This window comes from Spodoptera frugiperda, chromosome 16 (assembly GCF_023101765.2).
Source record: "Spodoptera frugiperda isolate SF20-4 chromosome 16, AGI-APGP_CSIRO_Sfru_2.0, whole genome shotgun sequence".
Classification (NCBI taxonomy): domain Eukaryota; kingdom Metazoa; phylum Arthropoda; class Insecta; order Lepidoptera; family Noctuidae; genus Spodoptera; species Spodoptera frugiperda.
The window spans coordinates 4,115,464-4,131,798 of NC_064227.1; the positions used below are offsets into that span (position 1 = coordinate 4,115,464).

General features: G+C 37.0%; 1 protein-coding gene across 6 annotated transcripts in view; it reads right to left on the reverse strand.

Moving 5' to 3' along the window:
- Nucleotides 1-714: 714 nt before the first annotated feature.
- LOC118280737 (catenin delta-2) overlaps nucleotides 715-16,335 on the reverse strand; it is a 48,886-nt gene continuing 33,265 nt past the window's right edge. For 5 of the 6 annotated variants that reach the window (XM_035601087.2, XM_050699453.1, XM_050699455.1 and 2 more), the window contains exons 8-20: nucleotides 16,216-16,312; nucleotides 15,475-15,654; nucleotides 14,763-14,944; nucleotides 14,140-14,299; nucleotides 13,340-13,529; nucleotides 12,485-12,576; nucleotides 11,840-12,015; nucleotides 11,166-11,307; nucleotides 10,000-10,172; nucleotides 8,671-8,836; nucleotides 7,946-8,074; nucleotides 5,513-5,643; nucleotides 715-4,602 (exon numbers count right to left, since the gene is read on the reverse strand). In XM_035601087.2, the coding sequence (XP_035456980.1) occupies nucleotides 4,474-4,602; nucleotides 5,513-5,643; nucleotides 7,946-8,074; nucleotides 8,671-8,836; nucleotides 10,000-10,172; nucleotides 11,166-11,307; nucleotides 11,840-12,015; nucleotides 12,485-12,576; nucleotides 13,340-13,529; nucleotides 14,140-14,299; nucleotides 14,763-14,944; nucleotides 15,475-15,654; nucleotides 16,216-16,312 (1,947 nt within the window). In that variant the 3' untranslated portion in view covers nucleotides 715-4,473. The remainder of the gene's footprint in view (nucleotides 4,603-5,512; nucleotides 5,644-7,945; nucleotides 8,075-8,670; nucleotides 8,837-9,999; nucleotides 10,173-11,165; nucleotides 11,308-11,839; nucleotides 12,016-12,484; nucleotides 12,577-13,339; nucleotides 13,530-14,139; nucleotides 14,300-14,762; nucleotides 14,945-15,474; nucleotides 15,655-16,215; nucleotides 16,313-16,335) is intronic. The other variant, XM_050699457.1, reaches the window with a different exon arrangement.

The window sequence follows — 16,335 nt, forward strand, 5'->3', positions numbered from 1 at the left end:
AAATGCAAAACTTACGATAATTTCATTACATTTTTTTCGTTATTAATGCCTCTATCACACCTATAAATTCAATAACTGTTTTTTTTTAATTAGGACACTACTGATAAATATAAAATGTGAGCATTCATACAGATAGGAGACTTCACTTATATATCGAGAGCCAAAGTCTGGTTGTCCATAGACAAGTAGGAATATGCTGTTCACGTATAAGAAAAAACTTTCATGAACAGTCCGCTTTAGTCTTTTCGAACAACCAGACGGTATTTGACTTGAAAACGAATTTAAATTCACTTCATAACATTAATTCGTCGGTCGTTTCAATTTTACGTTACAAAAATTAACAGTTGAACAAAAAAGACCTAGTCATATATACCCAGTTAATGTCACTCGGTAAAAATATACTAATTTAACTAGAAAATATTGTGTTAACTACAGTGATAACAAAACAAAGATGGAAGCCACCACGGAGACTATTTTCTAACATCTTTATATCCTGTTGTAAATACTTACAAAATGTTTTTAATTCCATTACAAAGTCTCGTACAGTGGTACACAAATCCATACTCTACGCACTTAGCAATAAAGTTCATTTTAATTAACAGAGCCTACGCGTAACAATATGATGACTACCCATTCTGACTCCATAGGCCATAACATTCGAATAACTAGTAATCTGAAAAAAATAAAAAAAGGAAATAAAAATAAAAACAAAAATTAAATAAAAAAAATCATTCGTTTAATTCTCTTTGATAATATAATTTGTTTAATGATAAGGTATCTTTATGTAAGAGAATAATGCTCTATTAAACTACATACAACGTGACATAAGACAAACTATCATTATATTAACTACTAAACTGTCGCAACGACAAACGCAGACGATCTCGTTAAATATTAATTATTTCTTCTCAATATAAAATTTTTAAATAAAATATAAATAAATCGAGTATTACTGTTCCAACAACTATAACCTATGGTTGACCATAGATGTTAATATATTTTACCTGTGGTTAAACACTAAGGTCTGTGGCGTACTGGCTTGTGACGTCACAAACGCATCAATTGTTTAGAACATGTAGAGTGACGTCATTGTAGAGGGCTGCACTGATGCGCGCGTGACGTCACACCGCCAGTAAACAACAGCGCTAAGACGCCTGACATCATGGTGAAACTATACGTCTTAAAAATAAAATTTGGAAACTTCTAGAGATCTTTTACTGTGTAAATGGAAGTACAAATAACGTAAGACAGCCCCATAAAAAATAAAATCCATACAACTATACAAAGCTTAGACAAGGATGATTTCCTATAAAATTTAATATAGACATTAATTTTAATAGATATATAATATAAACAATATGTCTAGTAATGCCTACAATTTACTAATATTTCCCATCTAAAGACACGATAAATAAATGTATAAAATGATGCGTAAACAATACTTACATCTACACGTAGAACACAAACGAAGTAAGCTTTTTATGCGAGAAATTATAATAAAATGTGCGCTTCATAGAAGCGACGACGCCGTGGCAAGCTTATTGTAATGAAAAACATTTCTTGTACATTTGCTTACATTTTTATAATAAAAAATATTATACAAAAACTTACATACGTGGGTAGGTACTTAAATCAATATAATGCACTGGATGAGGTCAGTTTTGTACCAGGTTACTCAGTCAACGTTTATCCTGCCGCGGACGTATCAAAATGCATTATTGTGCATAAATCATATCCCCAAAAAGAAAATCATTTAACTTTCTCACAAAACCCTTATTTAAATATCTTTTACCTAACGACCTTACTATGTAATAATATAATATAAAATAAATAATTACACTAACGAATTAAAATCATAAACGGAGGGAAACGAACCGAAACGAAATCATTTTAAAGCTGCTATCGTTCACAATTTACGTGGTTAATTGATACGGTATTACCGTCGTTAATCGTATAGCTATAGAGTCTATAATTGTATAAATTACTTTGTAGTTATTTGCGGGGTAGGATATAAATAGCTCCCTTTGAAGGATGCAACGAAATTATTAAAATATCTACAAATCATTGATTAACTTTCGTCATCCAACTGCCTTGTGTCATGATAGAGATTTTGTCATAGTCATAGTCATATAGGACTCTGAAAGGGGTCTTTAATTGGGTACAATCTCCTCTAAACCCCTTCTGTCATGTCATTAAGACCTTCAAAAACCTTTTCACACGCTCCTGAATCCGGGAAACCGGTGCCACATACCTTGCAGTGAAGTGCGTATCCACGTACGTTGGTTTCTACACGTATACGTAATTTCTAACGTACGTGTACGCAAAACCAGCAACCGCAGCGTATGAAAAGGCCTTAACCATTGTATAGGACACCCCACGAAACAAAATAAATATAAAACAATAATAACGTCCCACGATTATGCATCTTAACGCTAATTACAAGACGGATATTACTTATTTTAAAGGACAATTGATGCCTATTTTACATTACCGTAAAGGGTTTGGAATGGTTACAAAATATTACAAAATGTTCTATAAATTACCATTAAATACTATAAGACCTTAATTCCGAAATCTTTAATTAGAAAATTTTCCGATTCCGATTCTAAGATCGCTGTGTCTAAACTAATTCATTTATAAATAATAATAATAATTACGTTCAAATTTTCGAAATATTTGAAATGTATTTTTTTTTTATCAATGTATGTAAAACGTTTAGTTTAGTTTAGTTGACGTTCTTTAGTATAAATGGTTATATTAGGATAGTTTAATTCGTTTTGTTGGTCAATTTTGTTTATTGCTTAGAAATCACTGTTGATTTTGGGTTTGTATTAAAATAAAGATAGGTAAATACTATAGTTCGATTCTACAGGTCCCTGGTAAATTAGATTGTCAACTAGCAACAACCTACTGGAAACTGATTAATAGATTTTCAAGCGTATTACAATAAGATAAGATTGAAAATCTGTTAAGCAAAACCATTTCACGTATCTTTCTGTCATTTTTCATCAAGGACCTACAACAACCAAACATCATCACCATTTTATTTTTCAACTATTTGTTTTTAAAATAAATCTTTAAATACTAGATTAGTCGAGATTGTCCAACAAAACGAATCGAGTATAATTAATAAATGATCGTGAGCCTCAACATTTTAAATAGAAATTACACAACACACCTACACGAAACTCGCTTTAAGTTTTATATTTTAATTCATTTATAATATAAATACAGAAATGGCACAACTATTTACATAGGGAATTGACATGATACCTTTTTATAAATCAAAATGGCAAATAGTATATTTTGTATAAAACGTACATCCGAATGCGATGAGTTAATTTAGGCCTCAAGGCTAATATTTTTTTTACATGTACAGTCAATCACAATATTGATTAAAAATTATTTAAAAAAACATCATCAACGGCCTGTTCATCTATGGACCTTCTATAAAAGGGTTTATAATAATAATAAAAATATGCTGTTTCAGAATTTATTAAGTTAATATTCTGCAAGCTGCGCTCAGAAACATTTATTGATTACTTAAACTATTCCTTTAGTATCGAAAGCACGATTGCTTTCAGCCTTATCAACCTAAGGACTGGGTTAAGTAACCATTAAATGACTCTGAGTAAGGTAAGTTATTGCTTGTTATATTTGTAAATGAAATGCATTATGGAAAATTATGAAAAAACTGAAAATCAATTTGTGATAAATCAACATTGTCGATGACTGTACATAACGATACGTTGAAACAGCGTATACCACATTCAACGCGAATACTACAATTTAATGATTAATTTAACATAAACACTTGTGCATGTTACCTCGCATACAATAATAAATAACTTCAGTACTTCATTGACTTCGTGAGAAATTCAAAAACCAAAAAAAAAGATATAAAATATTATTTTTTTACTGTCACAACAACGATAATACTGTCCACATTATAAACCTTAAATACAAAAAGTTACACAACCTTACAAAAGTTGCCAGCATTAATAAATAGACTGCCAAAGTATTGCCATATGAAAATTCTCACGAAGCCAATCACCCTAAGCACATTTGACAGACAAGATATACAAATTAATCATGTATGTTAATATTCTATGCTGCGTTTACACTCGTTTTTAGTACAAGTTGCACATAATTTAGGATATTCTCTAAATATCCTTTTGTCAGGGACGTGTGAACGCAGCATAGAACACGACTCTCGATTTCTGTGATCATGCTTACGGGTTTTACTTGGCGATTTTGACGTAAAGTAAATACCGATTTAAATGCTATATCTTATCTTAACAAGTCACGGAGATTAATCTGACCAAAAGAAAAAGAAACTATTCATAGAGAGTAATAAAACGTCTAAAATGTTCAACTTTTCGTAAATAAATCACAAAAAACCGTATCTATAGCACTTTAATCGGTATTTTCTTACTGTCATTCGTCAAGATCACCTGCGCACGCGGCGGCGCGCTAACGACTGCTAGGCGGCATGGGCATTTGGGCTTGTACACCTTGCAAGTTCATCGGCCGGCCGTTCGGGTTGCCCATGCCTAGCCCGTCATGGTAGTTGTTCACTTCCATCGCTGGTATGTCATCGTTCTGCGGAAGATTGTTTTAATGTCAAATTACAGGGCAAAGAAGAAAGATTTTGGGATCTTTCTTTTGAGCTAATACTGCTACTATGCTAGTAAGTGCTGCAACTGTCTCATTTATAAACATACAATTTATATGTGCAGAACATCAAGGAAACAAATAACAGCGATAGGTACATGCCAATCGTAAAAGAAAATCTCCTACTGGCAAAACGAAAAAAATCATAATCCAAACAAAATAAAAACACAAATTAAAGCAGTTTTAGAGCGCTTATGCATACAATATAAAATATAAATAAGGCATTTACAATGAGAAAATAAAACCGCCTTTGAGTGCATAGCTTTCCAATTCTGTACCCTTAGCACGATTTGCTTTACGAGAGCGCGTTCGATACTCTGATTGGTTGATTTATTCGAGCTGGCCAATCAGAGCGCCGGACGCGCTTTAGTTTGGATTACTTTAAATGTAAAGCAAACACATACTAAGGGTACTGATCGCACAAACCAAGCTGTGAATGAAATGAACAGTGCAATGTAATTAAAGTGTTGTTTTTCATGAATGATAATCCAATTTATATACTTACACTTGCTGTTGTTAAGCCTAAAATATTATAGCCATAAAATACTTGAATTTCATATTTCAAAAGCCAAATTAAAAATAGTATATCCCTTACAGGTGCTGATTCAAGCCATTAAGTTGCACAAGTATTAAAAATATAAAAAGCAAAATTGGCTCATTTTCTAGATAATGCATGAGATTTGCGAGTCGATTCGTATGACAAGGTTTTTTTTTAATAATCGATACTATCGACTCGATAGTTCACGCTAAACATAAACGAAGCTTAATTCCAAGCATTCTACGGCTACAATAACCAAACTAAAAATGTGCGTGTGTGCATAGCAGAGCGGTGCATTACCTCCCGATGCCTGCGGATGGTCCGGTCCTCGTACCGCGTGCCGCCGGTGGAAGCCATGGGCCGGCTGAGCGTGCTGTTGGCGTTGCTGGGCGAGTGCGGAGCGCCCGCGCCCGACGACGGCGTGCCCTGACCTAATAGCCCACACCGTAAGCTACTTATGCCGGCGGATCTCAACGCTAACTTGCTTTTTTTTGGTATGTTTTTATTGTCACCGTAACTCTTAGTTCTCTACTCTACTGCTAAATTCTCAACGCTAACTTGCTTTTTAGTTTTTAAGAATAAATAAAATTCAAAAACCGCAAATATAACTTTGTCGTTCATACAAACTCTATGCAAAACCAAGTTATTTTATAACTTTTATATTGTGGCATCTACTTGCTGCTACGGAACCCTTCATGGGCGAGTCCGACTCGCACTTGTTTCTTTATTTTGGTATGTTTTTATTGTCACCGTAACTCTTAGTTCTCTAATCGATAAACGCTGTACGCTTATTTCGCTAATATTTCAAGATAAAAATGTCTTCCGAACTTAACTGAAAGAATCTGCTTATCTGGTATTTTAACAGTATCTTGCTGTTGTCTGGTAATATTTCAAGATAAAAATGTCTTCCGAACTTAACTGAAAGAATTCGCTTATTTGCTGAACTTGGTTACCAGAATTTTGGTGTATAATTAACCGACTTCTGTATCTTAACGGGTCACGGATACTAATAAAAGATGGTGAAATTAAAGGATTTTAATAATTTAATAAATCAGAAATTAGATCTCTAATTTATGTAGTTATGGAGTTCAGAAAGTTTATTACATTGTAAAATTAATTATTTAGCGGCCTTTAAAAACAATTGTTATATACTTTAAATCTATTTTAGACCGATTTTTTTACATTTAATGGGTCGACGTTTGGCCGCTATCTCGCCTGATGGTAAGTGACGATACGGCATACGATGAAGCACGTCTGCTCATTGTAATAGTGCTTGTGATGTTAATAATAAGAAATTGTTAATCACTGTGAAGAATGAATTACCCTACTATTTTATTTGGATACATATATGGCTCGCGTCGCGAAATATATCGATCGAATAGTTGCAAGTTACTAAAGCGTTACAACATAGAGTACGATAGAACATATATTTACTATTTATTAGTTCACTATTAGTCGTGATTTTGTTTTATTAGAGGCAGACTATAGGACTTTCTCTCAATACTTCTTATTTTTAAGAATAATATTACTTTTTACTAAATAAACATTGCATAGGAATATTTAAATAAACAGACTCTGTAACTTAAGAACGGATTGTAAATCCATACATGTACTTTAAAGAAAGTGACGCAACGTCACTCCTTTTATCCCCGAAGGGGTAGACAGAAGTGCACATTACGGCACGTAATGCCACTATACAATGTACACCCACTTTTAACCATTTGTGTTATAAGTCCCATGTAATAGGAGGTGAGCCTATTGCCATATTTTGCTCTTATTATAGAGAAAGTCCCATAGCATGCCTATTACAATTGTTAGCGTGAGATTCACATAGCATTGTGACACAATGATACACAGTACATAACGCCTGTACACAATAGTACACATTTACATCATAGTACACAGAGTAATATACACAATTTATGTATGTATGTATTTACAAATCAAGAATGTAGAAATATGATCAAAGAATTTAAAGGAATTTATATGATTAAATGTTACTTGTTTAATTTAATATCTTTTTACTTTTGTCGACTTTACTGCATATCAATTTGATAGAAAGAGTTGGCAAAATAGGATTCTTACTTTTAGAATTATTTCAGAAACAAGTTCCGAAACATTATAATATGCACTTTTCTTGTAATTTGATAACAGCTTCTCATAATTGAGAAGTAGATCAAATGTGTGCTGCCATAAGTAGATTTCGTTTTCAAGGCAGTTGACATATCAGTCTAAAGCCATACTTTCCTTCTTTATACAGTATGATATACAAGTCTAAAGCCTTAACTTCATAGAGGAGAGTTATTACTCTTATGCCCGAATACTCAAACGCTACTCAACTTTAGACGCTCTCGAATGTAGTTCTGTCACTATCAATTCTTTATGAAATGACAGAGATAGCACGATATTTAAGTGCAACTTAAAATTGAGTAGCGTTTGAGTATTCAGGCGTTAGGCAGTTGTCCCACCGGCAACGATGAACGAGTAACGAGTAGAGCTAGAACTAGAAACGAGTGAAAACGAGTGAAAACAAAAACAAACAAGTGAAGCGAGCACTCGCCGGCAGTGTGAACAGTCAGCGATCAACTATTTGTATATGCATCTCTTTTGTTTCCACGAAAAGTATATCTATTGTACGTTTCTTGAGCGAGAAAATAGCCGATAGTTAGTCGTTCACTCGCCGTTGGTGGGACAACTGCCTAAGTCTAGTGTAGGTGAGTGAGTAGTACGTACCGCTGGCGGTGGAGGGCGCGCGCGGCTGCGCGGCCCGCGCGGGCGTGAGGAAGTCCGCCTCGCGCCACCCGTGCTTGCGGTACACCTCGCGCAGCTCCGCGTGGGACCACATCGTCATCAGGACCTGGCCTGCAGAGCCAATATATCAGTTAGCATTTCCTTCTTTAACATCTTCATCCAGGGGCCTTAGTCTGCAAGAGGGAAGGAGCTATACAACCTACATAGCTCCGTCCCTCTTGCACTGCTCAATGATCAACCATTCTAACAATTGTAATAGCAGACTAAGGCCCCTGGTCAAATGAATTTAACAGAATAGGAAAAAACTTAATATGAGAGAGCCATGTTTTGGTACGAAGGGGGCGGGCTCGACTGGAGTTTATACCACAGCCTCATAGTAAACTGACGTAAAACAACGCTCGTGTTGTTTCGTTATGTTTAGTACGAATGGAGCGGGTTCGACCGGAGTTATACCACGACCTGACAGAAAAATTACGAAAAATAACGCTTGCGTTGTTTCGCCGGTGTAAATAAGGTTACCGGGGGCCCAATTCTCCACTTTCTTTAATGATAAATGAATGATATTTATTTTGCAAATAGGTTACAATGTAACTCTTTTATACGTCAATACTCTTTTACACGTCAATAATTAGTCCTTAATCTCTATCCCCCAAATCTCCCAGTCCTCAAATCCCAAATCCAAAAAGCAGCTCCATGTTTGACCATACCTGCAAACTTGAGCACCCTGGGAGTATGTCGATGGCGTTGCTTGGTGAGGTTAAGCAATCGCTCGACTCCGCCCGCCTCCAGCAGGGAGCGAGAGAACTCTCCACTCTTCTTTATCACCTCGTTCAGAGTCGCCAGGACCGCGGCTATCGTGTCGTCTGATGTGCCCTGGAGAGAAACATAGAATAGTTACATGGTTTGTTGCTTTATATGCAAGAAATAATATAATTAAGCGATTTACTCTTTATACCCTTTGCGCCGTAACATGGTGCGGCTGACAGATTCAGTAACGTTTCGTATCACACTTGAAAGTTGCTGCGATTTAAAAATTATGCCTTAGTATTTTAACTGTATCACATTCGTATTATGTTAAATCATTTGGAAGTGTAGTTAATTTAATTAAAACCAACCGGAATGTTCTAGTCTTTAAATAAAATCTTATGAAATGAAAAATAAAGTAAAGTGTTATGCGTATAACGTAAAGCCATAGTCGTGTTTAGTGATGGGGTGTACTGCTACGATGGATAGGCAGTCGATGTTTTTTTTAGAATAAAAAACGAAAATCGTGTGTCGTTCAAATATCACTCTAAAAACCTTTAATTATGTGGGTAAATCTACTGTAGACGTGGCTCTCTCTGCCTGAACCACAGTGACTTTATTTGAGCACAAATAATTATGTAGTAGACATTTCCGGCGCCTTTGATGATGTGTGGTGGTACTTAATCTGAAAGATCGTGGTTGCTTTAGTAACATATACAAACTAATATATACTTATATTCTTCACGGTTCTGTAAAACTGAAACTCTGAAACACCTCAGGGCTCGGTCATAAAATATTTATTTTGACAAGTATATACACGTAGTTACACTGCACAACTAAATAACACAAACATTTAATAAAAAAATTAAAGAGAATTAAATGTATGCTGCGGGTATCGATAGCGATAAAAAAAGATTTTTCTAATGTCCATCCCTAAAGAGAGACGTCAACGTCATATAGGCATCTGTCAGCCGCACCTTGTTACAGCGCATAAGGTATAATTTTGTTGAATCGAAATAATAAAAAAAATGTTGTCTTGCTTAGTTAGATGTGCACTTTAGAAAACAATGAGTTAATCGCTGAAATCTAGCATTACTGATCTATCCTCGCGTCCATAATCAGTAGATTTAAAGATCACATTTTAAAAGGTGTAGATTTATCAGCGTGTAGTACCTTATTCGGCTCTTACAAAACTCGTGGCTTGAGTCGCGGTGACCAATCCATTCCACTTTGTCGTCAGCATACTTATAGCATAGTTTAGTCTATAACAAAATTCTATTAGTTAAAGTTACCTGATCATGCTGATGGTTCCCACTAGGCAACTTCTGCACCAGGTCCCTCATGGCATACTTCCCGATCAGCTCCTTATTCCTCTGGTCAATGGCCAGATTCCTTAGAGCCGTGGCCACAGCACAGACCACACGGTCCACCTCCATGCGCAAGAGCTCAACTAGTATTGGTAGACCTGGAAATTCTGGTCATTTTAGCGTTGTTCACTGTCATTCACTTAGTATGGGGATTTCTGTCACAACTACTGGAGAAAGAAATGAAAGGCCCTCTACCTAGCATGCATTAGTAGCGAAAAATAAGTTTAATGTGGCAATAATAAGGTTTGAACTTGTCACAAATAATATTTACAACATCAATTATACAAATATTTAAAGCAAGGGAAATAAAGCTTGTCCAAAAATTAACCCCATCTTGTGTGAATTCATTTACAAATCAATAGAACTTTTCAAATACATATATACTATAAAACAGTTTAGCAGTACCATAACCAATCCCTTCACTAACTGACCCCACAGCCTGACGCCTTTTTCCGCAAAAAACCTTTAGTATACACCTGAAGGTGTCATAAATGTAAGAGTCTTATATTTATAACTAGCTACTTCCGCGCGGTTTCACCCGCTCTGCTCGGCTCCTCTGGGTCATAGCGTGATGTTTTATAGCCTATAACCTTCCTCGATAAATGCACTATCCAACACAAAAAGAATTATTCAATTCGGAGCAGTAGTTCCGGAGATTAGCGCGTTCAAACAAACAAACAAACAAACAAACTCTTCAGCTTTATAATATTAGTATAGATAAGGGTTTGAGTCTAGGCGCACAATTCGTACACTAACTGAGGATCAGAATATTCAATAATCGAAATCCCATTAATACTTACTAATGGCCTACTCTTGAATACAATTCCTACTGATCGACATTGTTATTGTGAAATATCATACTCTTGAGTTGCATCCATATTATGTGGATAATGAATGAACTAAATGTTATTAAGTTTGACTTTGTATTCCGTACTCTGAACGCTATTTTAACACCTACGGTTGTATAGTGTGGACATTGAACAATTATTGTGATTTTATTAGATTGAAATACTCTTATAAAAATACTCCTTGGCGCTGACCATAATTCCACAAATACAGCAGTAAAGCAACACAATACTCATAATAAATACCTTTTTCTTTCCTGACAGCGGCCCGTATGTCGATGGAGGGCTGCCAGTAGCAGGCGGCCAGGTTCTGTAGCGCGCCCGCCGCCGCCTCCAGGGTCTCGGGGTTGGAACAGGTTTGTAGCAACGCCATGTATAGAGGGACCACCTGTTAAACGTATTTATTCGTGTAATTCAATGGCAATATTAAAAAAAGACGTTGTATACAGTAGGATTTTCTTCTGTATCGTGAGTTGTGTTGCACCGTGCGGGAATCGAACCCGCTACATGTTGCGCAGCAGCCGGTTGCCCTGCCACCGCACCAACCGTGCAGTCAGGGTATTCCAGGTAAACATTAGTTTTTACTCATGTAAAGCATTCCATCCGTGAGAAGGTTAAAATCTTATCCAATGACACATCTAACGACTCAAATGTTAGACATGGAATATACTTAAATAAAAATATCACAAAAATAATCCTGAAGACCTGTTTGCATCAACTCCAATGAGATTTTTTTAGCCAACAGCAACGCAGTTAGGAGAAGGACGTTGCCATTTGTGGAGACAAGTAATATTAAGATTCATCATCATCAGCCGAGAGACGTCCACTGCTGAACAAAGACCTCCCCCTTAGTCCTCCTTAATATTAAGATTACTGCTAGAAAAACAATACCAGACATTTAAAACACTCCCATAACTAACCTCAGGCGACCACAGCATCTCCGTCCCCTTAGGTACGGAGTACCCAAGCTGTGTAGTGCCAGTGTCCCCGAGTGGCTGACTGTCCGGCTCGCTCTTGCCTAAGGGACTGGTAGAGTTCGAGGACGATGACCCTTCCTTCTTCTTTTTACTGCCGCCGAAACAGCCAAGGTTTTCGCCTAGAAATAAAAAATATGCTTTTGTTACACACACACATTACACATGTTGTTACATTTTAGGCTGATTGGATGGTATTTTAAACATTACTGGAAAACGGGATGAATAGAATTCAATTGGTGAATAGATACAGGTATGCGGTGAATGGATGTTAGAACATTTTTCCAACTTTTTAATCACCCCTCTCCTGCATCTATTCACTCCTCGACTTATATGTTTAACACCGTTTTACCGGTACATATTTCGATTTGTATTTGTATCGATGTCTACAAAGGTTTTATTGCCTAGATCCAGATAATAGCAATGTTATGTTAGGATGTCTATTTGAATGTGGAAAGACAACTTATCATTAAAGGACCTTTTTGATTACCGACGGGAAATCATTGTAAATAAATTCTCCATTCAGTTGGATGAATTAAAAGCAACTCCTAGATTTTAAGAAGTAACCAATATCCTAGATTCCCAACGTACCTTTAGACGCGCTAGCTTGTATCCTGGCCTGCCCGGATGACTGTGTGGGCGGCGCTCTCGTGTCGTACAACGGGTCTTCGATTTCTTGACATCTACAATTATTTAAATGATTTGTTTGAGTTCAATTGAAACTAAATTCAATACCACAATGCTACTTAAATTAGTGAATTTATATCTCTAATCAGTAGAGGAGCCAAGAGTCAATCCGTAGCAAATCTGCTTATCGCAGAAAAATTGATTATTATGAACTCAACTAGTTTCAAGCCATGCTAGAGACTCACATTCATGAGCAGCATTCCGCGACCCACGACGCAGCGATCGAGTTGGAAACTAGTCGAGTTCCTCGTCAAACAGTTAGGCAGTTGTCCCACCGGCAACGATGAACGAGTAACGAGTAGAGCTAGAACTAGAAACGAGTTAAGCGAGACGTGGCGAGCGAGTGTGTAGTTCTGATATTTGTGTAGCTCGGCTACAAGCGAGTGTGCGAGTGAGGCGGGCGATTACTCGCACTACGATACGCACTGTAGAGAAATGACCACTGGTTGCTCGCTCGGCGTTTGTTTTAATCGCTTGGCGAGTGTCGCCGAGCGAGTGTTATCTTTCATAGCTCTTGTCAACTTGACAAACTAGTGAAGCGAGCACTCGCCGGCAGTGTGAACAGTCAGCGATCAACTATTTGTATATGCATCTCTTTTGTTTACACGGAAAGTATATATATTGTACGTTTCTTGAGCGAGAAAATAGCCGATAGTTAGTCGTTCACTCGCCGTTGGTGGGACAACTGCCTTACGTGAGTAAGCCGATAACATAATAATTAAACAAGTAAATAGTAATTAGTACTATAGTACAACATACCGGTAGGACAAGTTCCTGAGTACACAGACGCAGTTCTCGACGATCTTGGTGCCGATGGCGTTGGCCTGCAGCGCGGCTCTAACTGCATGCAGCAGCGCCTCGGCCAGCCCGGCCAGCCCGCGCAGGCGGCGCCGCGCGTACTCGCCCGCGGACGACGCGTTGCGCAGCACGCCCGACGCGTTGCGGAATACTGGGGGATATACATTCATTGAGTAATAAGCAGTTTTGCGTTAGATGAGTAGATCTGCAAGTTTATGGGAAGGTTTTGTGGAGCAGTTTTGCGTTAGATGAGTTGATCTACAAGTTTGTGGGAAGGTTTTTGTGGAGCAGTTGATGTCAATCACAATGAATTTACTTTTATAAAGTTTTAATAAAGCGTTTTTAAGAGAAAAGTATTTTACTTTCTTATCTTTAATTGTCTTTCAGTTTCTTCTTCTAGGACTTATGCCCTTAACTTACGTGACAGTATTGACAATATCAGATTTGAGAAAGGTAGATGAACAGTTTAGAAATCTTAATGTTGATTCTACTTTAAAATTCACAATCAAAGTTAAATACTCATACTTGCGCAAAATTCAATCAAAATTCTTGCGCAGAACCTTTAATTTGCGCATCATTTTTGCGCAAACATTTTTTATAGTCTTACAATCACAACTACGAATATCTATTATATTTTATTTATAAGTCGGGTTTTGCTTCCTGACACTATAACTCCAGAATCGTTGGAATGGTCTCGGGCTTCTTGAGGTTTGTAGCAAAGAAAATTCGGGGGTTTGCTAGTAGATTAATAATTTCCTCACCAGTAGACCAGTAGGTGTCTCCAGGGTTGGTGGGATGCCACCCGGAGTGCGGTATGATGACCTTGTTGACGATGACCTGGGCCGCGTCATCTATGATGGACTGCTTCAGATCCTCACACGATGACATGTTCCAGATCACGCCCGTTACTAGTTCTTTTACCTGTGGATAACACATTCTTTTTTAATTTAGATTTTATGCAAACTAATAATTATACAAACGTGGTCATAATTTAGATCTGTAAACAAATATTATGTGTACTTATGAACACGGATTACAATAGGACTTACGGATTTTGAAATTATATTTTGTCAACCGCGTAATTTTAAATAGTTCTTCTAGATATCACGAATTTAACAACCTATTACTTGAAATGCAAGCTCAATAGCAGAAACCATAGGTTCGAATCCTACTCCTGAGGCCTTAGTACGAGTTTGTGTTACGTTTAACGAGATCGAAACGACAAGTGCATTCTACGCTCTGATTGGTTTGTTTATACGAGCCGACCAATCAGAGCGCCGAACCGGTGGTAAGCTATAGAACACAAACATGTGCTCGCTCACAAACAATATATTCACTTGCCCATTCATATCACTTTTCAAAACTTATTTATAAGAAACATTACCTCCATATCGGTGGCCCGGCACAGTAGCGCCATGAGTGCGGGGATGCCGCCGGCGTCCCGTATGGCTCGCTTGTTCTCGTCGTTCTGTCGCCCGTACGACAAGTTGCGGAGCGCGCCGCATGCGTTGCGACATACCTCCGGGTTCTCGTGCGATACTAGGCGCACCAGTGGGGGGATACCGCCTGAAATGTAAGGGGTTGGTTAGTTTATTGTAGTTAAGACCTTAATGCTTGACAGTAGAGTTGAAAATCGTTCTGTATTGATAGTTTGAGTATGTCTTGTGGGTCATACTTGTACAATGGTTCTCAATCATCACTGATCAATTATAATACGACACAGGAATATTTTGTATTTGTTTGTTATTTCTTGTTGAATCTGTTTGGCCACTGATTGCGATAAGACTGATTCTTATCAATCAATGGCGTTGTAATTGGATTTTTATTTCTAATGCAGTGATACAATATTACAGCACTTCAACAGACTATAGATGACAGAGAAGATTTGTTGAGCATTAATCACCATGCTTGCTCAATGCTGGTTGGTGATTCCAAACTTATAAACTTATAATCAGTAATCAAAGGCCAGGTTTCCTCGCGATATTTTCCTTCACCGTTTGTCAGTGATATCTAAATAAATAATGTTAGAATAATATTCAATATAAAAGACAATAATAACATATTTTTAAAACATGAAAATATGCTCTCCATCTTACCTAAACTCCTAGTCTTCTGTTTATTAGGGTCGTCCATATAAGTGAGGTGCTGTAGATAGGCGGCCGCGTTGGCCTTCACCACGTCGGAGGGGGAGTTGAGGAAACCGATCACTTCGGGCAGGTTGGGGTCCCTCCATTGGAGACCTCCAGTCTCCTCGCGACCACCCACGCTGCCGTGTACTGCGGGAACAAGAACATTCAACTGTTTGTTTTTCTGGTGTGTATATCATTCGGTGGTTGTACTGTTGATGTGCTTATCCTTTATAAATAAATATAGTTTGTTCTGAGTATTGAATATTTTATTATCATTACATATTATATATTATTCAGGTAGGTACTTGATAGAACTGATATGTGCCTGTATCGTATTTGTCTATTATTTATTATTCACTTCGGTTTTATATATCGAAGATTTTTATTTTATGTTATGTATTTTTGAAGATAAAATATTTTTAATTGTATTGAGGTGGGAGTTTCATCTAGGAATGTATTCAGATTCGACAATTTACCTTTGATTTCTTTCTACTATAAGAATTATTTCATTCTAAGAAAGTATTCAAAATGAAATAAGTAAGTGGAAAACTAGGTATCGAAATACCAGAAATCGGACATCACTCAGCATACAATAGCATTTTTTACATTTTAACCAGCAATACATCAGTACATCAGTCGATACTTTGATTTGATCAACTTTATATGAGTAAATACAGTGTTAGATAAGTAATCATGTAAATATCTCACCTAGCGCCATATTTGCCATCTGTTTCTGTAACTCCTCATCGTCTCCGTACATCGACTGTCCCCCGGCGCTGCCCAGGCTTAGACCATTCTGTGAATCCTGAAAACAAAAATAAGTGATGA